Source organism: Pygocentrus nattereri, chromosome 16 (genome assembly GCF_015220715.1).
Source record: "Pygocentrus nattereri isolate fPygNat1 chromosome 16, fPygNat1.pri, whole genome shotgun sequence".
NCBI lineage: Eukaryota > Metazoa > Chordata > Actinopteri > Characiformes > Serrasalmidae > Pygocentrus > Pygocentrus nattereri.
The window spans coordinates 33273113-33294485 of NC_051226.1; the positions used below are offsets into that span (position 1 = coordinate 33273113).

The 21373-nt window shown below is 41.0% G+C and overlaps 1 protein-coding gene across 1 annotated transcript in view; it reads left to right on the forward strand.

The window, feature by feature from the left end:
- Positions 1-21373, forward strand: part of LOC108410752 (endoplasmic reticulum metallopeptidase 1) — a 55637-nt gene that overhangs the window by 12019 nt on the left and 22245 nt on the right. Inside the window, exons 5-9 of the mRNA XM_017681994.2 lie at positions 6695-6800; positions 8484-8630; positions 9863-9955; positions 18418-18630; positions 21044-21264. Coding sequence (XP_017537483.2) covers positions 6695-6800; positions 8484-8630; positions 9863-9955; positions 18418-18630; positions 21044-21264 — 780 coding nt within the window. The remainder of the gene's footprint in view (positions 1-6694; positions 6801-8483; positions 8631-9862; positions 9956-18417; positions 18631-21043; positions 21265-21373) is intronic.

Genomic DNA, 21373 nt, shown 5'->3' on the forward strand with positions numbered 1-21373 from the left:
GACGTGGCTGGAGGAGATGAACCAAAGTGGCCGTGGCTGAATACCATGCCCTTTTTATGGCGAACTCGAGCACAGTCTGGGTGATGAGCACAGCTGTCAACCAAAGGAACTTCGTAATCGCTCCTGTGATGCTGGCAGGTGTTTGTTGGCGGTCATGATTGTTTACCTCTGGACGAGCCACGTGAAGCAGTTCTTTTGCACATGTTTAGGAGCTGACCTGTTCAGACTGATGTCGCATACAGATCACGTTTAAAAGATAATGTGAACAGCCAAACGAAAAAAATTGGATTTGGGCCACTTTTACCTGCTGTGTAAATGTAGCCTTAGAGTCTTGGTCTCTCTCAGTGGTTCTTCATGCTCTTTGGTACTTTTTCCTTTTGAGTCTTGGTTCCTCACATTGGTTCTTCCTCAGTTTTTCCTGACCCTGTCTCCCTCAGTGTTCATTAGGGGGCTGGAAAGGCATTTCTGGACAGGCCGTTTTGGAACATTGGGCCTCATTACTTGCATTAACAAAAAATATGCTAACCAGAACACCAACAAACTAAGCTGAGCTTAATTGAGTTATACAGACATCTGGAATATAGCAGCTTTACCTCTGAGTTGGTGCTGGGGTATTTAGCTCAGTCCGTGTGATTCATGTCTTTGTACTTCAGTGCCTGTAGCAGAGCTGAACCAGAAAGGCACTACAGAGGCAGAACTGGCCACGATAAAAAATGATGTCTTACAGCTTGGATGTTCACATTTGAAGCAAATTTGATATATTTTATCATTACAGAGCAGTACATTTCAGCTGTTAAAGTCTTAGGGTGTAGTTACCCTTTAAAGTCTGAGGGAGCTTTAAGACTAATTACAACCCCAATTCCAAAACAGTTGGGATGCTGTGTAAAATGTAAATAAGTGTAAATAAAAACAATGCAATGACTTGCATCTTATAGACCCATATTTTATTCGCAATAGAAAGTGAGACATTTTACCATTTTATGAAAAACATGAACTCATTTAGAACTTGATGGCCGCAATGCATTTCAAAAAATCTTGGGACAGGGCCTTGTCTACCGTTTTGTAGCATCCCCCCTTCTTTTAACAACAGTATGTAAATGTCTGGGAAGTGAGGAGAGTTTTGGGAGAGAAATGTTGCCTCATTCTTGCCTGCTGTAGGATTCTAGCTGCTCAGCAGTCCTGGGTCTTCTTTGCTGGATTTTTGTTTCATGATGCGCCAAATGTTCTCTATTAGTGAAAGGTCTGGACTGCAAGCAGGTCAGTTTAGCACCCAGAGTCTTCTTCTGTGAAGCCATGCTGTTGTGATGGATACTGTATGTGGTTTAGTGTTGTCTTGCTGAAATATGCAAGGCCTTCCCTAAAAAAGACGTCGTCTGGATGGCAGCATATGTTGCCAAAACCTGTATATTTTGTGCACCGTTAATAGTGCCTTCACAGATGCGCAAGTTACCTATGCCATGTTACCTATACCCATGCCATACTTATGCCCCACTATACCATCATAGATGTCTTTTGAGCTGTGTGCTAGTAACAAGCTGGGAGGTCTTTAGCCTGGATGATGCACTGTCCATTATTTCCAGAAATAATTACAAACTTTAATTCACTGGACCACAGGACACTTTTCCACTTTGCCTCAGTCCATTTTAAATGAGCTTGGGCCCAGAGAAGTTGGCAGTGTTTCTGGGCCCTATTTATATACGGTTTCTACTTTGCATTATACATCTTTAACTTGCATTTGTGGATTGCAGGGTGAACTGCGTTCACAGACTGTGATTTCTGGAAGTGTTTCTGAGCCCATGCAGTGATTTCCAGTAAAGAATCATGCCTGTTTTTAATGCTGTGCCACCTGAGGGCCCAAAGACCATGAGCATCCAATATTGACTGACTGCCTTGACCCTTGCATACAAGGATTTCTTCGATTCTCTGAATCGTTTGATAATACTACATACTGTAGATGGTGGGATATCCAAAGTCTTTTTTTACAGTCTTCAATTTTACATTTACACAATTTTTAGACACAGTATTTCACAGATTGGAAAACCTCTGCGTTTTTTAGCTTCTGTGAGTCTCTGCATCTCTAAAATGCTCTTTTTGTACCCAGTCATGTGAGTTCGTTGCAAACTGCTCCTCCAGCTATTTTGTTATTAGTACCACTTACTTTTCCAGCCTTTGTTTGCCCCGTCCCAACTTTTTTAAGATGCATTGCTGCCATAAAGTTCTAAATGAGTTTGTGTTTCATGAAATGGTAAAATGTCCTACTTTCAATATCTGATCTGTGTTCTATTTTGAATAAAATATGGGTCTATAAAATTTGCCTATCATTGCATTCTGTTTTTATTTACATTTATTTACATTTTACACAGCATTCCAACTTTTTTGGAATTAGGGATGGATTTCAAATGTTTGTGTAGTATTAAAATTGGTAAATTAAACATCCAGCAATGTTTGAATATAGAAACAGGATAGAAATATAATAAACCACAGCTTATCAGGCCTATCTGATAACTGTCTGGGCGTGGCCTATAGCCCTTTGTCCAACACTCCCACGTTGCAGCATCACTGAAGCTGAACTAAACATAACAGCGCAAGTGAAGCATAGTGAAGTTCATAACTCACCAAAACATCCACCTTTTGTATGGCCGTATTTAAAGAAGATAAGGTTCTTTTTTATTAACTGCTGGATGTGCTTCCAGGTAGTATGGATCCATTCAACGGACACACCAGCATTGGTGTGTCCGTTGTACGAATGGATAGACAACAGGCAGACAGATGAGCTCAGAAAACAAAGAAACAGAAATGAGTCAAGAAAACAAAGAAACAGGATAGGAAAACAAAGAAACAGGACAAATCCAATGAAGGAAAAAAAGGCCTAAACAGTATCTGGTGTTTGGTCACAAATATGATGAGAAAAAAAGAAGAAAAAAAAACCCACAAATAAATGAATGAATAAAAGGACCAATTTGGATTATAATATTTTCCTTTTTCCTAACTCCTCCACTTTTTTCCCTTTTTCTCTTCCCCCCTTCCACTCCCCCTTCCACTCCCCCTCTACCCTCCCTCCATTAAGTTTTCCCTTTCACCTTACTGTTACCCCTAGTGGCACCCACCTAATAACCCCAGTCCCCAAAGTAAATTTTACTTTACTAAACAGACAGCCCAATTAACCCAATAAATGAATATGAGAATATATGATAAGAGAATTGGGATAGAGAGGAGAAAATAAATAAATAAAAACAAACAAATAAATAAATACATACCAAAAAAATTTACATAATAAAAAACTACACAAAACTACACAAAACTTACATAAAAAAAAAATGCAGCAGTATTGCCTCTCAGAGTAAACCGTATCCTATGAAGTCTAAGAAAGTGCATGCCATCACAAAGCCACTTTGAAATTAAGGGGGGTTTTGGAGATTTCCATAACAAGAAAATGCAGCGCCTTGCTAATAACGATGTAAATGCCAAAATGTCCAATTGTCCACTGGTGAGCAGGGGTAAATCTGCAGAAAAGCCAAATATTGCTAAAGAGCAGTTCATTTCAATGTCCACGCCTAGAATTTTTGACATATTTTTGACATATAAAGGGAGAGACTTCCATCTTTGTAAGTCCAGTTTCAATTTATCAATCAAAGGAGAGAAATTGTTATGGAAAAGAGAGGGAAAAGTTCGAGAAATATGGATCCCTAAATACCTAAACCCAACAGGGGCATATTTAACTGGAATAAGCGGATTAATGAAGTTATAAAGCCAGTGAGTTTACTGGGTAACACTCACTTTTCTGTAAATTTACTTTATAGCCTGAGATTGATCCAAACCTGTGCAAGAGTGACATAATAGGAGGAAGAAAAATGATTGGATCAGGCATATATAACAACAAGTCATCGGCATGCAAAGATAATTTCAGTTTGATACCAGAACGAAAAATTCCACAAAAAGATAAAAGAGATTTCAATGCGATTGACAGGGGTTCGATAGCGAGGGCAAACAAGAGGGATAGTGGGCACCCCTGCCTCGTCCCGCGTGAAAGTGGAAAATATGTAGAACGGATACAATTGTTGTGAACACTAGCCATGGGGGAAGAATACAACAATTTAATCCAAGAAATGAATGTCTCTCCAAAGCTGAATCTACGCAAAACTTCAAATATGTAACCCCATAATAACTACTATGTGTACACAATAGCATTTGCTTAGCGTCAGTTGTTGTGGTGAGATCAAATTCAGTTTGTAACTCAAGGTGCCGTTTCAATAATGCGGCTGTTAGATTTGTTGAATTGAGGTCATCAACCTCAGTTATTTCTGTTATCAAATTTTGCAGTTTAAGTTTGTGACCTGTTCTGATATGCTGTGTATGATGTGATTTGTCCACATAGGTAGGCTTTAAGAGATTCCCATAAAATAGAAGAAGTAACAGAGTCATTCTTGTTAATAGCAATAAACTCGTCAATTGAGAACGAGATATAATTATTAAAAGCATCGTCAGACAGCAACAGCGAGTTAAGCCTCCAGGGAGTTGGGAAACGATGATAATTTAAGAATATTATATTTACTTTCAACAGAGCATGATCTGAAATAACTAGGGTGATAATCTGAAGAAACAACGTTACCAATGAGAGAACCGTCAATAATAAAATAGTCAATACGGGACCACACTTGGTGAGGATGAGAGTAAAAGGAAAATACCTCGGCACCCGGGTTATAAAATCTCCAAGGGTTGACAAACCCATTATTGTACATGAAATCTAATACTGCTTGGGAAGTCAAAGAACGTGACAAAGTGCGAGTACCTGATCTGTCTAAGAGTTGGCCAGTTGTGCAGTTGAGGTCTCTGCCCATAATTAAAAGATGAGTGTTTAAAGAAGGAATAGAGCTAAATAACTTTTGCATAATATTTGGATTGTCAAAGTTAGGAGCATTTATGTTTACCAACGAAACAGGGGTATTACATAAGGTGCCGCGGACAATCAGGTATCTGCCATTCCCATCTGTAATCGTTTTATCAGGGATAACTTGGATCCCTCTCCTAATCAACACTGCTACATCTCTAGTCTTGGAGTTGAATGTTGAATGAAAAACGTCCGCGACCCAGTGGCATTTTACCTTAGCGTGGTCACTGTTTCTAAGATGTGTTTCTTGTAAGAAAATTACATCTGAATTTAACCGTTTTTAGTGGGTTAGTACCCTAGAGCGTTTGACCGGATTGTTTAACCCATTCACATTCCAGCTCAGAAATCTCATACCAGTCCTATCTTGATTAGAGTTAGACACAGTGCTTATTTATAAAGTTGTAATGTGAAAGTAGAGAGATGTACCAGATGGCCGAAGGGAAAGAGGGAGGGGAAAGGGAAAAATAAATAAATAAAAAGATGAATAAATAAAAAATGAAAAAAGGAACCTACCCAAACTTAAACCCACCCAACTATAACCCCAACACTGCCCTCTAAACCCAAAGTGAGGGCTAGTGTAGTAGCTCAAGTCTGAGCTGATTATGGACAGGCCGTACCCCCGATAGCACAGCGTGAGAGCCGAAAAAAGAGCCCCCGCAGAGCAGATGAACAGTAACAGCGACTATAAAAGTGCATGTGAAACCACTTCCACTTCTAAATGATTATGCCTTTGCACACCCATACCTGCAGATGTGCCCCCACGTATGCTACTGTGTATTTATATGTAGAAACACATATAAAGTCAAACAATGTAAAGGAAATACCTTAGAATAAAGGGTGAACTTAAAACATACCCTTGACTATAATAAAAAAGGTCATTGGATATCTAACAAAAGTGAACCACCATGACTGGGATATACCTTTACAAAAAATGCATATAAACTCAGATTGATGCAGCCCGACCAAGGTGTTCATCGACATGCCATGTGGGGGCACAGTAACAAGTCCGAAAAACAGAGGAAAAGAAAGAAAAAGAAAAAAAAAGTCAGACCTGAATACAGGTGGAATTTACGAGTTCGTAACATACCCGGTCTACACTTTACTTGGCTAACAAGGAGATGATCGTCTGGAGAATTGAAAAGGTGTTGCGTGCCGTTATAGGTGATCCAGAGTCGGGCGGGAAATAAGAGGCTGTAGCGGACCCCTTTCACATCCCACAGCAGCTTGCGAGCCTCGTTGAATGCTGCACGGGCCCTCTCAACTTTGGCGGTATAATCAGGGAAAACCGCAAATCTCATACTGGGTATAGTAATCCACTGCCGTTGCCTGCCTCTCTTTAAAATCTCAGCACAGTCTGAGTAATAGTGCAGACTGGCCACGATGGGATTTTGATGTCACCTCTTTTTGGACCTAGAGAGCAATGAGCGAACGTTTCTATGTACGTCTCTATGAGTCTAACACAGAGGGACTATGGAGGAACCCTGGACAAACCATTGTGATTGGTGTGAAGACTGTTTATTTGTGACCCAAGATTGGGACCACCCAGTTTACATCGAGAGAAAAATTTTGGTAATAACATTGGCCGTTTGTTGGCCATTGGAAGCTTATTCTGGACATACTTCACCCATGTATATTGGGAACTCTCAAGAGATGAACCTACCCCAATATATATCCCAAGATTCCATAAGTATTAGGCCTGCTGCCTAACAGGTTAAATGCTGAAATATCCTGAAAAATATGGCATAGAATGTAAATCTCTCTCTCTCTCTCTCTCTCTCTCTCTCTCTCTCTCACTCTCTCACTCAGGCGAGTCATGGCTTCATCACCCAGCACCCGTGGGCGAAGCAGGTGAGGGCATTTTTGAATCTGGAGGCCGCAGGCGTTGGAGGAAAAGAGGTGGTGTTCCAGACAGGTAACATCGCTGAAGAGTGTGACGGTGAAGAGAGTATATGTGTCTGTTGACTGGAATACAGTAAACTTGATGGCTATCAGTTATAAAATAAACAGCTGGTATTTTTCTAGATCTTTTTCTGAAGGAGTCAGTATAAAACAGCTGCATACAAAGTAGTAGCGGGCGATTTACCAATTTTCCCACTAAACTGGTTAAAATTCTTTTTTCTTGTCTTTTATTTAATGAGACAATGTGTATTTGGCAATTAATTTAAGTAAAGCAAGTAAATGATCATGCTCCGCCAATGCATTGAAAATGCTTTGGTGCAAACTCAGAACATGATCTACTGATATATAAGGTATACATACTGATAAAGGCCACGGCACATCACGTTTGTGTGTTTGTTCACTAGTGTGTATGTGGTGTTTCACTGTACGGCTGGGTTAAATGCAGAGGTGAAGTTCCCCCATTGTGGGACTAATAAGGGTCACCTAATCTTAATATTAGTCACGTAGCCGAGCACTACATACTACAATGCTGAGTGGCACACTGTGACGCAAAGGTGCGGTGGACCTAAGTCTGTGTACCTCACCTTCCATATGGCCAGTTGCAGTCTGAGGCAAATTAGTTCAGCTTGTTGTCAGGGGAGCAGATAGAAGATTATAAAGAGGTAATAAAGTAGGAAAAGCGAGTGGAAGGAAAAGCCTGTCTCTTGGGGTTTGTCTTTAGACTTTAGCCTGGAATGGAGTAGCCAACTTTTTGCATGCCCTGTCTACAGCATCCCTCACTCAGCCAGCTTTTCAGTCTCAGGCCTGGTCCTTGCAAGCCCAGAGGCTCCGTAGCTTCTCAGCTAATTCTGATAGCATGAATGCTAATATTTACCAAATTCCAGATGAAAGCTCAAGTGTAAGACGTGCATGTATGCTATTTAGCCCTTTTTTGCGGGACTCAGAGAAGCTACTGAATGCTTACACGTACTCTTCTTTATCTCTTTAGAGATCGAAAGCAGTATTGGCATGTCTTTATATTGTTTCACCAAATCAAAATACTTTGAGTTGTTTTCATGAAAATTCTATTAAATTATATTAAAAAATAAGTTTACTTAAGCTTCCAGAATGGTTTTGTTGAGAAACAAAATGCATAAATGCACCTCAAATATTCATTATATTGTGATGTAACCTTTTGGCAATATCAAGCTCAGATGCCCCTGTTGAAACTAGAAATGTGAACATACACCACCACTAGCTTAGCCCTAATCTTACACTCAGAATCCCATAAGGGCACCAGTGGAAACTGGCATTAGTGCTGCAGTTGCTCTTGCTAATACTATTAGCATGTATACCTGAATATCTGTTTCCACCCAGCCATCTCAGGGTGGGTAGGATGGACCTCCCTCTCAGTGGGATGCTAGCTAAGTTGGTGTCTGTTAGCTGATGTAACAGAATTGGCAGTGTTCTTCTCCGAGCGCGTTGAGCTGTCCAATGACGTTGTGTTAGCAGCATTCTGAAAAGATGTGGTGGTGCTTCATACAGTATGTATAGCACGTGAGGAAGCACATTCTAGCCTTCCCCTTACTTGGTAGCGTTGTATGATAGAGGGAAGGCGAACTAGCAAGTCTAACTGGACACAACTAAACTTGAAAGAAAACCCGGTTAAAAGTGAGTTTGTACCCAGTGTCAATGCTGAGTGTTGTTCTGTATTCAGGTCCAGAGAACCCATGGCTGGTGCAGGCGTATGTTCACGCTGCTAAACACCCATTTGCCTCTGTGGTGGGGCAGGAAGTCTTCCAGAGTGGGATTATTCCTTCAGACACAGATTTCCGCATCTACAGAGACTTTGGCAATATTCCAGGTACTTAAACACACTGAGGCTGTTCGCACGATTACTCTGATTTACTGTACACTTGACTGGTTCCTTGTTTTTATTCCTGTTTAAGCCAGATCTCACAGCCTCTTATGGTTCTGAAGTTGAGATCACTCTTAAAGTTTCCAGTTATTCATTCAGCCTAAGGAGAAACTGTAGAACAGACTCAGTTTATATCACAATACCTACATTTAGAGCCGGTTATTCATTCAGTCTAATGTGAAACTGTAGAACGGACTCGGTTTATATCACAATACCTACATTTAGAGCCGGTTATTCATTCAACCTAATGAGAAACTGTAGAACAGACTCAGTTTATATCACAATACCTACATTTAGAGTCGGTTATTCATTCAGCCTAATGAGAAACTGTAGAACAGACTCGGTTTATATCACAATACCTACATTTAGAGTCGGTTATTCATTCAGCCTAATGAGAAACTGTAGAACAGACTCGGTTTATATCACAATACCTACATTTAGAGTCGGGTATTCATTCAGCCTAAGGAGAAACTGTAGAACAGACTCGGTTTATATCACAATACCTACATTTAGAGTCGGTTATTCATTCAGCCTAAGGAGAAACTGTAGAACAGACTCAGTTTATATCACAATACCTACATTTAGAGTCGGTTATTCATTCAGCCTAATGAGAAACTGTATAACAGACTCGGTTTATATCACAATACCTACATTTAGAGCCGGTTATTCATTCAACCTAATGAGAAACTGTAGAACAGACTCAGTTTATATCACAATACCTACATTTAGAGCCGGTTATTCATTCAGCCTAATAAGAAACTGTAGAACAGACTCGGTTTATATCACAATACCTACATTTAGAGTCGGTTATTCATTCAGCCTAATGAGAAACTGCCTTGTTCCTACACTCACTGTACATTTTATCAGCTCCACTTACTGTATAAGTGAACTTTGTAGTTCTACAATTACAGACTGTAGTCCATCTTTTGGGTGGTGTATCATTCTCAGCACTGCAGCGATACTGAGGAGGTGGTGTGTTAGTGTGTGTTGTGCTGGTATGAGTGGATCAGACACAGCAGTGCTGTGGTTGATTGGATTGGTGTATAGTCAATGTGCTGAATCAATAAACTCAAGGTACTCAGTGACTGAAATGGAGAGAGACAAATGATGGAGCTGAAAATGTTTAGATCCAGATGAAAGAACCGATAAACTACATTACCTTTCTATTTGCTCCACAGGGATTGATCTGGCCTTCATAGAAAACGGCTTCATCTACCACACCAAGTACGACACTCCGGATCGCATCCACACAGACTCCATCCAGAGAGCAGGTACACGCTGTCCCACACACACACAGACACACACGTGTCTTGCTGTGCATATGAGGATGTCCATAGGTTTCTATTGATTTTTGTATTACTGTAGCTAAATAATACCATACACACGATGCTGTCATCCACTACAATGCATCTTCTGTCCTTAATAGGATTTTGCTCTTGACTGATTGATAACGGCCATGCTGATTGATAATGGCCATGCTGTGTTCACTATTTACAGCTGCAATCACTATTTATTATTCACAACTGTGACTTATTAATCACTATTCACTACTGTAATCATATTCACTACAGGAATGACTATAGACTGTCCACTACTGTAATCACTAATCATAACTTACTGTTACAATCACTATTCACTACAGGAATGACTATACACTGTCTACTACTGTAATCACTATTTGTAATTTACAACTGTAATCACTGTTCAGTACAGGAATGAGTATACACTGTTCCCTACTGTAATCCCTATTTGTTATTCACATATGTAAACAATCACTGTCAACTACTGTAATCAGTAATCACTTCAGAAATGACGGTTCACTTTTCACTGCTCTAATCACTATTCATTATTCACTACTGTAATCACTATTCACTACAGAAATGACTGTTCACTTTCACCGCTTTAATCACTATTCGTAATTCACTACTGTAATCACTATTCACTACAAGAATGACTTTTCACTTTCCACTACTGTAATCACTATTCATTATTCACTACTGTAATCACTTTTCACTACAGAAAAGACTATTCACTTTCACTGCTTTTATCGCTCTGCATAATTCACTACTGTAATCACTATTCACTACAGAAATCACTTCACTTTTCACTGCTGTTATCTCTATTCATAATTCACTACTGTAATTACTATTCACTACAGCAATGACTTTACACTGTACTCACTATTCATAATACTGTAATAATACTGTAATCACTATTCATTATTCATTACTGTATTCACAGTTCACTACAAGAATGATGAATTTTCACTATCCATTACTGTAATCGCTATTCATTATTCACTACTGAAATCAATCACTGTTGACTACTGTAATGACTTATTGTAATTACTTATTATATACTGTAATAACGCATTGCCCACCACCAGAGACTCTGTGTGTGTGTGTGTGTGTGTGTGTGTGTGTGTAATACTTACTTGAACACCTACCTGTAATACTCACCTATTGTGTTTCCTAGTAGACTCAGCCAAAGAGAGGCAGATCAGACGGAGCTCACTCATGAGTGTGCCAGAGGGCCCATGGCTAGCTCATGAGAGGGGTGATGTCTCTAACCTAGGTCACTGAAAAGAGTGAGACAGGTTAACAAATGTGTTAAACACCTCTAGCGGTAATAAAATCTATTAAGGCAAAAGATATGGGATTATGATTTTATTTATCCTTGTTTTTAATCCACTCTTACAGGACAGCAACACCCCTGCAGAGTGGAATGGTTCAGCTCAGGTGATGCAGGGGTGGGGCTGAACCTATAAGAGGTAGGGGAGAGTTTCAGTAGGGAGGCCAGCTTGAGGATGCTCACCTCAGATTGCGAGGAAGCTAAGGAGGAGGGTGTAGAGCTAAGCTAACGAGTATAGTCCTATGTCCTTGTGGCCTAAGACTGCTTATGCTTACCTGTACTGCTATCGAGTCGTGTCAACATTTTAACCGCGGTTTATTTTTGTGTTTGCACCGGTTTTCTTTTGTATGTCTTCACTTTGTAAATAAATCACTCACTGTTTGGAAAGAACTATTCAGAGTTCTCATCTTCAGCCTGCAACTACATTCGACTTACCCATTTACTGTTGAGTACTGTACTCACAACTTCTTACTCCTTGTTCCTACTGTGTAAGAGTAAGGAGTAAGAAGTTGTAATTGCTCTTCACTACTATTGTTGCTATTCAAAGTTCACTATTATAATCACTATTCACTATTTGCTACAGTAATCTTTATTCCACTGCTGTAATCACTATTCACTACTGTAAACACTATAATTACCGTAACCTATATTTACTCGTGAAATCACTGTTTACTATTCATTAATTTACCAGTTACCACCATCACTGTTCACAATTGTATTAACTGCTCATTACTCACTGCTGTAATTACTATTAACTTATTTATTTACTGTCTACTAATGTAACCGCTATTAATTACTGTAATCACTATTCACTGTTTACTGTAACTACCATTTACTGTGTACTGCTGCAATCACTATTGATTACAGTCAGTAATCACTGTAGTGTAATCATTATTTAGTAATTACTTTTTACTGCTGGGATCGCTATTTATTCCTCCCCACCTTAACCGCACTGTTACCTTACTGCAGCCCTGCGGTGACCTTGCTGTGACCTTCATGCTTTTCATTATTCACTGCGATCACTGTTCACTACTACCTCCTGTAATGAGTGTTCACTACATATCTCTGTTTGCCTCACACTGTTCACTACTGTAATCACTGTTCACTATTCTTTACTGCAGCCACTATTCATGGTTTGTTTCGGTAATCAATATTCACTGTTATCATAAAGTCGTGTAATCACTGTTTACTATTCGCTGCTGTAAACACTTCATTATTCACTACTGTAATCAAAATCCACTATTCTTTACTGCAGTCACTATTCATGATTTGTTTTGGTAATCACTATTCACTGATATCGCTAGTGTTCACTGAACTTGTGTAATCACTGTTTATTATTTGCTGTTGTAAACACTTCATTATTCACTACTGCAATCATTGTTCACTATTTGCTACTGTGATGACTTCACTATTCCCAAAATATGTATATTAATGTTTCTCTTAAAGAGCATGATTGTTGTAAGCACATGCTCGCACCCTTGTTACGTCTGGGTCACCATCATGTGCACTGAATTTAATGATGAGTCGAAGTTCACAAACAGCCTCAAGCTGAACTCTGACCTCTTTTTCCTCACCATATAAACTTTATATTAGTCAGAGCATTACCTATCAAGAGAGTATCTACCAACTGCAGCTGCTACAAGCACAGATGGCGCACCGTATGAACAGTGCAAACCATGCTGATGTTATACCATATAGCTGAATGACTGAGTTATGGATGTTTCTGTGAAAATGAAAACACAGCAGACCCTCGATCACCTCCTGCTGTCTAGTCTGATGCAGTCTGAGGTGTTTGTGTAGACAGTGGACGTAAAGGAATGGCTCTATCATTAGCCTAGCATGGACTGCTAACCACACTTCTATTTCCTCTCATACCAAGTGTGTGGGTTGCACATTTGAGACAAATGATGTGAGAAAGTCTTCAAAGCTGAACTTGGCTTCTTCAGTTATCCTGTTCCACCTTAAATGCAGCAATTAGAATCAGGTGACTGTACAGGTGCTTGATTATACCTGCTGCTCCGTTGGTGGAATGAAAAATTTGCACAAATTGCGGCCAAAGTAGAAGCAACACTTAGCGTCACAGCATTGCTGCTGGAGATTTTAAACACCTCAGTGTCACTGCTGGACTGAGAATAGTCCTCTTCTTCTTCTTCTTTCGGCTGCTCCCTTTAGGGGTCGCCACAGTGGATCATCTGCCTCCATCTTGCCCTATCCATTGCCTTCTCTACTTTCACACCAAACATCTCCATGTCCACCTTCACTACATCCATAAACCTTCTCTGAGGTCTACCTCTTCTCCTTCTACCCGGCAGCTCCATCTCCAACATTCTTTGCCCAATATATCCACTATTCCTCCTCAACACATGTCCAAACCATCTCAACCTGGCCTCTCTGGCTTTATCTCCAAACTGCTCCACCCTCACTGTCCCTCTGATCTGCTCATTTCTAATCTTGTCCATCCTTGTCACTCCCAACGAAAATCTCAGCATCTTCATCTCCGCCACCTCCAGCTCAGCCTCCTGTCTTTTAGACAGAGCCACAGTCTCCAAACCATACATCATAGCAGGACGCACTACTGAGAATAGTCCACCAACCAAAAATAACCAGCCAACAGCGTCCTGTGGGCAGTGTTCTATGACTAATGATGAAGGTCTAGAGGATGACCAACACAAACTATGCTGACACACATGATGCTGCTGTCTCTGACTTTACATCTACAAGGTGGACCAACAAGGTAATAGAGTGGACAGTGAGTGGACAGTGTTTAAAAACTCCTGCAGCTCTGATGTGTCTTATCCACTCGTGCCAGCCCAACTAACACGCCACCACCACGTCAGTGTTACAGCAGTGCTGAGAATGATCCATCACCCAAATAGTACCTGCTCTGTGAGGGGTCCATGGGGGTCCTGACCACTGAAGAACAGGGTAACAGAGTATCAGAGAAACAGATGGACTGTAACTGTAGAACTACAAAGTGCTTCTATACAGTAAGTGGAGCTGATAAAATTGACAATTAGTGTAGAAACAAGGATCATAATGTTATGCCTGATCAGTGTACACTGTGGAACACGTGGTTCAAGTTATGGCGCACATTACATTGTACTACATAAGTAATAATTGTGCACTAAAATTAGCAGAAAAATGCCATATCATAGTTTTTTGCCTGCACTGTATGTGCCCAAACATTTGCTTACAATCGCATCAGAAAATGTAATTATATCCTGATATACACTTTTGTCCATACTGCCCACTGTGATTTATATGCTCTATATTGCCAAAAGTATTCACTCGTCTGCCTTCACATGCATATGAAATTGAGTGACATCCCTCTCTTAATGCGTAGGGTTTAATATGATGTCAGCTCACCCTTTGCAGCTATAACAGCTTCAACTGTTCTGGGAAGGCTTTCCACAAGGGTTAGGAGCGTGTTCATGGGAATGTTTACCCATTCGTCAAGAAGCGCATTTGTGAGGTCAGACACTGATGTTGGACAAGAAGGCCTGGCTCACGGTCTCCACTCTAATTCATCCCAAAGGTGTTCTGTCAGGTTGGGGTCAGGGGACTATGCAGGCCAGTCAAGTTCTTCCACACCAAACTCACTCATCCGTGTCTTTATGGACCTTGCTTTGTGCACTGGTGCGCAGTCATGTTGGAACAGGAAGGGGCCATTCCCAAACTGTTCCCACAAAGTTGGGAACATGAAACTGTCCAAAATCTCTTGGTGCTGAAGCATTAGAAGTTCCTTTCACTGAACTAAGGGCCGAGCCCAACTCCTAAAAAACAACAACACACCATAATCCCCCCTCCACCAAACTTTACACTTGGCACAATGCAGTCAGACAAGTACAGTTCTTCTGGCAACTGCCAAACCCAGACTGGTCCATCAGATTTCCAGACGGAGAAGTATGATTGGTCACTCCAGAGAACACGTCTCCACTGCTCTAGAGTCCAGTGGTGGCGCTTTACACCACTGCATTTAACGCTTTGCCTTGTGCTTGGTGATGTAAGGCTTGGTTGCAGCTGCTCGGCCATGAAAACCCATTCCATGAAGCTCTCTATTCTGTTCTTGAGCTGATCTGAAAGCCACATGAAGTTTGGAGGTATGTAGTGATTGACTCTGCAGAAAGTTGGCGACCTCTGCACACTCATATGGCCGCCTCAGCATCCGCTGACCCTGCACAGTCACTTTACGCAGTCACTTTGTGGCTGAGTTGCTGTTGTTCCCAATTGCTTCTACTTTGTTATAATACCACTGACAGTTGACTGTGGAATATTTAGTAGTGAGGAAATTTCTGGACTTGTTGCACAGGTGGCGTCCGATCACGGTACCACGCTGGAATTCACTGAGCTCCTGAGAGCGACCCATTCTTTTACTAATGTCTGTAGAAGCAGTCTGCAGGCCTAGGAGCTTGGTTTTATACACATGTGGCCATGGAAGTGATTGGAACACCTGAATTCAATTATTTGGATGAGTGAGGGAATACCTTTGGCAGTATATTGTAGCTGTATGTAGTAGAAATAAAGTTTATAGTGTTGTTGTAGATAAGTTGTATTTATATGTTTCATTGTGGTTTCTGTTGGTGCGGACTGAAAAGTTCTACATGTGTGTGTGTTTGTGTGTTGATCGAGTAATTGTGAGGGCAACAGGTTTATGTATATGTCTGTGGAGAAGGTGACTTGCTGGGGCTTAAGGCCGAGCATACGTACTTTGTGTAGAAGTCTGTTTGTGTGTTATCTCTTGTCTCGGTTGGACGGTATGTAAATATAAGCTGAGGTCCGTTAAGCAGTGGGTGTTTGACCTCAGGCCTTGATGCAGCACTGCAGCTGAAGGTCATACAGACCTGTGGCGTCTCGCCCAGAACATTTTTATCCTAAATTAAATGTGTAAAGGTAAGTTAAAGGTGTAAGAGGAACAAAGCATTTTAAAGGCATTAAACTCTTCAGACTTCTGGGGTCGTATTACAGAAACGACCTAACTCTGAAATCTCATCTGTTTAGTCTATATGATGACTTCAGTATGGCCTGAATTTCAGACAGTACCTATCCCAGAATGACAGTTCCTCACTTCACAATCTGTTCATTAACTCCAGATAAGAAAACAGCATCACACGAACATCCTAACTAAACCTCCTAAATACTGTCCTAACTTCACCATAAACCCTAACAGGGTCCTAACTTGTGTTTAAGCATCCAGTTCTATGGTTTTTAGGCAGCTGCGTCAGGCAGCTTAGTTCACTACCAGCATAATGAGCTACATGTATTTCTACTGTAAAACGCTGCTTTGACTGTGAGACAGTGATGGTGGTGAATAATGAGGAGACAGAGCTGAATGTGTGTCTGTTTATTAGGAGGAGTAATGTTAGCGCGCTCAGCTAAAGCGTTTGGGAAATGGAGACTGAAACTGGGGCGCGGAGATGCTCTGATAAACAGCAGGGGGTGCTCTCACAGCATTCATAACTTACAGTTTATCACACTATAATTTGACCTTTTTACATCAGTAACAGCAGCTTTAACTTACATTTTAACATTATTTCAATTATTGTTTATGCTTCAGCTGTGTGTGTCAGGCCGGTTGCTAGGCAACAGACACTACAACTGATTGTTGTCTTTGATCAAGTAGATTAAGATTTCCTAACTGGTGATAAAATGCTGTAAGAAAAGCTAAAATTCCTGAATTAAGATTAGATTTGCTTCTGTAATATAAATTTGGGAAAAATCCTGTCTTGACCCATCAGATCTTAAGATAAAAAGACAGGACATTTCTGACTTCTAACTTAGGTTAGTAGGTTTTTCTGTATTTCAAAGCAAATAACACTGAATGATTTTAATTACATTTATTTAAACCAATTAATTATGCTGATATTTTGAAAAGTATGTGAAATCGGTCCTGTTTATTGGAACTGGGAAACTGAGCCAGAATACTAACATTGCTAGCCATGAACTGAAGCTAGTAACCACAGAGTTACATTGTTAGTTACTGTCCACCACTGATAAATAAGTTACTGTAATTTGTTACTGTACTTAAGTATTTTTTGTGTATCTGTACTTTATTGAAGTTTTTCCATTTTGGGCGACTTTATACTTTCACTCCGCTACATTTCAAAGTCAAATATCTGACTTTTTCCTCCACTACATTTTGAGAAATTTGTCGTTCCTTTAGGTTTCTCTTTGTATAAAACCGTAACGTCAAAACCGACCCAGTGCAGCACGCGGTTCAATGTCAGCGCAGCAGCGTAAAACTTTGGGAGAGTCTGTTCAACATAAATGATGAACTAACCTAACTTTGTGTAAATAGAGCTCAATATAGAAATATGTCCACATATGCAGTCGAGACTTCTACAAACACCATTTCATTTTATAGTAAATTAGTTTGGGCTGGTTTATGTTTATGAACAGACGCCTACAGATCAACATAGTAAAGGAGCTCATCTGTGATCCTGAGTTTAAAGCCAGTTTTTATTCAACTTAAACTTGGAACTAAGTTGTAAATAAATCTGAAACTGAAACTTTGCTTGTGTGTAAAAAGTGATTTCAGAGCCACTCGGTTCTCCCTGATGGAAACTGTTTACCTTCAGTGTTTTGTGCTTCTGATCATTTTAATAGACGTCAGCGTCACTAATTAATGACGTTCTATTAAAAGACTGGTTTACCAAGAGAGACGCTGGAGGACTTTCACCTGAAATGAGTTCATGAAGCCAGTCTGGTTATAAAAATGATAACAGGACCAGATCAGAGCCAGAATTACTCTTTTAGTACTTTTACTTTATACTTAAGTACATTTGAAGGGAAATACTTTAGTACTTTTACTCAAGTGGAGGTCTAAAGGGAGGAACTTCTTCTTTTACTGGAGTAACATTTTATCTTGGTGTCTCTACTTTAACTCAACTACATGGTTTGTGCTCTTCGTCCACCACTGTCATTTACTAATTGGTACTAATTATTGTTTACTTTAAGATCAGGAGTAGAATACATTCTCCATTCTTAGGAGGTGTTTAAAATGTTCTATTTGAGAGGTTTTATATACCTGAACTGAACCAATCTGGCAGAGAACTGAAAAAATCTTTGATTTCAGAATCAAATTTTTTTTTTTTTTGGTCTTCAGGTGACAACATTCTGGCCGTCCTTAAGCACCTGGTCATGTCTGAGAAGCTGGCCGACTCCTCTGAATATCGTCATGGCAACATGGTGTTTTTCGATCTGCTGGGCGTGGTGGTCGTGGCCTATCCGGCCAGAGTGGGCACCATCCTCAACTACATAGTTACCATGGCGACCTTCCTCTACCTGGCCAAGAAGTGCAGCCTGCCCAGCAACGCAGGTACGTATTCGGGCCGGGGTGGGCGCTAGAGGCCTAGGTATACAATTGAAGCTCGAACGTGTGTGTGCCCCAAACACCGGCCTCTGTTCCACTGTAGAGCTGAAGAAAACTACACAACAGCAACTCAGCAACAGCTCATGCCACAGAACACAGTCGGTTTATCCGTTACTTGAATTTGTGCTCTCAGATATGAGTCTTTATCCTGTGAACTTGTGTTCTTTGAGCCTTTGTTTTTCTGGAGCCGAGGCTGTACCATGCTGGGTTGATAGTTTAGCCTGCTAACAAACAGGCTACAGCTTAAAGCACGACAGGGCATATTCAGTTTTAGCTGTCACTCATCAGTGTTTGTCCTCTAAATATGTTTGTCTTGAGCATCAGTTTCCAGGAACTATATATATATATATATATATATATATATATATATACACAAACACACACACACACATACACACTATATTGCCAAAAGTGTTCACTCACCCAGCCAAATCATTAAATTCAGGTGTTACAATCACTTCTGTGACCACAGAATTTCTTCACTACTAAATATTCCACAGTCAACTGTCAGTGGTATTATAACGAAGTGGAAGCGATTGGGAACGACAGCAACTCAGCCATGAACTGGTGGAGCATGTAAAATGACACAGCGGGATCAGAGGATGCTGAGGGGCATAGTGTGTAGAGGTTGGCAACTTTCTGCAGAGTCAATCACTACAGACCTCCAAACTTCATGTGGCCTTCAGATCAGCTCAAGAACAGCATAGAGAGCTTCTTGGAGTGGATTTCCATGGCCGAGCAGCTGCATCCAAGCCTTACATCACCAAGTGCATTGCAAAGTGTTGGATACAGTGGAGTTAAGTGCCACCACTGGACTCTACAGCAGTGGAGACGTGTTCTCTGGAGTGATGACTCACGCTTCTCCATCTGGCCATCTGATGGCCCCTTCCTGTTCCAACATGACTGCGCACCAGTGCACAAAGCAGGTCCATACAGACATGGATGAGCGAGTTTGGTGTGAAAAAACTAGACTGGCCTGCACAGAGTCCTGACCTCAACCCGATAGAACACCTTTGGGATGAATTAGAGCGGAGACTGCAAGCCAGGCCTTCTCGTCCAACATCAGTGTCTGACCTCACAAATGCGCTTCTGGAAGAACGGTGAAAAAATTCCCATAAACACACTCCTAACCCTTGTGGAAAGCCTTCCTAGAAGAGTTGAAGCTGTTATAGCTGTAAAGGGTGGGCCGACATCATATTAAACCCAATGGATTAATAATGGGATGTTGCTCAAGTTCATAAGTGTGTGAAGGCAGATGATTGAATACTTTTGGCAATAGAGTGTATGTGCACCGATCAGGCATAACATCATGACCAATTCCTTGTTTCTGCTCTCATTGTCCATCTTATCAGCTCCACTTACTGTATAGCTGCACTTTGTAGTTCTACAGTTACAGACTGTAGTCCATCTGTTTCTCTGATACTCTGTTTGCCTGTTCTTCAGTGGTCAGGACACCTATGGATCCTCACAGAGCAGGTACTATTTAGGTGGAGGGTGATTCTCAGCACTGCAGTAACACTGATGTGGTGGTGGTGTGTTGCGCTGGTCTGAGTGGATCAGACACAGCAGTGTCACTGCTGGACTGAGAATAGTCCACCAACCAAAAATATCCAGCCAACAGCGTCTTGTGGGCAGTGTTCTGACAGACAGACAGACAGTTACTTTATTGATCCCAAAAGAAAGTTAGCAAATCTGTGACAACCAATAGAGGATGATTAGCTCATACTGTACAGCAAAAGATGAGCTATCATCTCTGGCCTTACTTCTACAGGGTAGACTGACAATGCAGGTGCATCTATTAGAGTGGACAGTGAGTGGGCCCAGTGTTTAAAAACTCCAGCAGCACTGCTGTGTCTGATCTACTCAGACCAGCGCAACACAGACACACTGTTTAGCTTTGTTAGACCTTGTAAATCAGAGGATCCAGTGATATTCAAGAGAAGAATGTTTACAGGATAAAACGTGTCGGGTTCTGAATCTTCTGAACCTGAACCTGACACAGGGGGCGATAGAGGCGATTTTGCGAAAAGCCATTCATTCTGGCCATAGAGAAATGGAGCTCAGACCCGGAGTTCCTAATATGGGCATAAGAGCATGGCGCCGACTACAAAATGACGACACGACTACAGTGGTCTATACTTTCAGACTGTGGGCGGAGCCTTATTTTAGTCACGCCCCTACATTTTAGAGCAGGAAGTGAGATTGTATACCTGTCCCTGATGGCCACATGGTGAGCAGTTGGGTCCCATTAGTTCCAGAACACAATTTTCAGCAATTAAGTAAACTTTTTAGTGTTTCAATAAAAATGTTGTCACATTTCTTTGTTAGAATGACCCGTGTATGTTTTGCTCTGTGTCAGGTGGTCGGTATGTGCGGGAGCTGGCGTACGCGTCCTGCGTGGCTCTGCTCAGCTGGTTTGTTACTCTCCTCTCCGTTCTGATCGTGGCACTGTTGGTCACTCTGATTGGACGCTCCATGTTCTGGTACAGTCACTTCTACACCTCCGTCTGCTTATACGGCTCTGCAGCTGTGGGGAAGATGCTTCTGGTCCACACACTGGCCAAGAACCTGTACTACGGGGTGAGTGAACCTCTACAGCCCACATGCTTATTTGTGATACTGAATTTTAATAGGCAGTGACTAATTTGTTTATAAGGGTAGGGTTGGATATTGCTGGCCAAATCTGCCA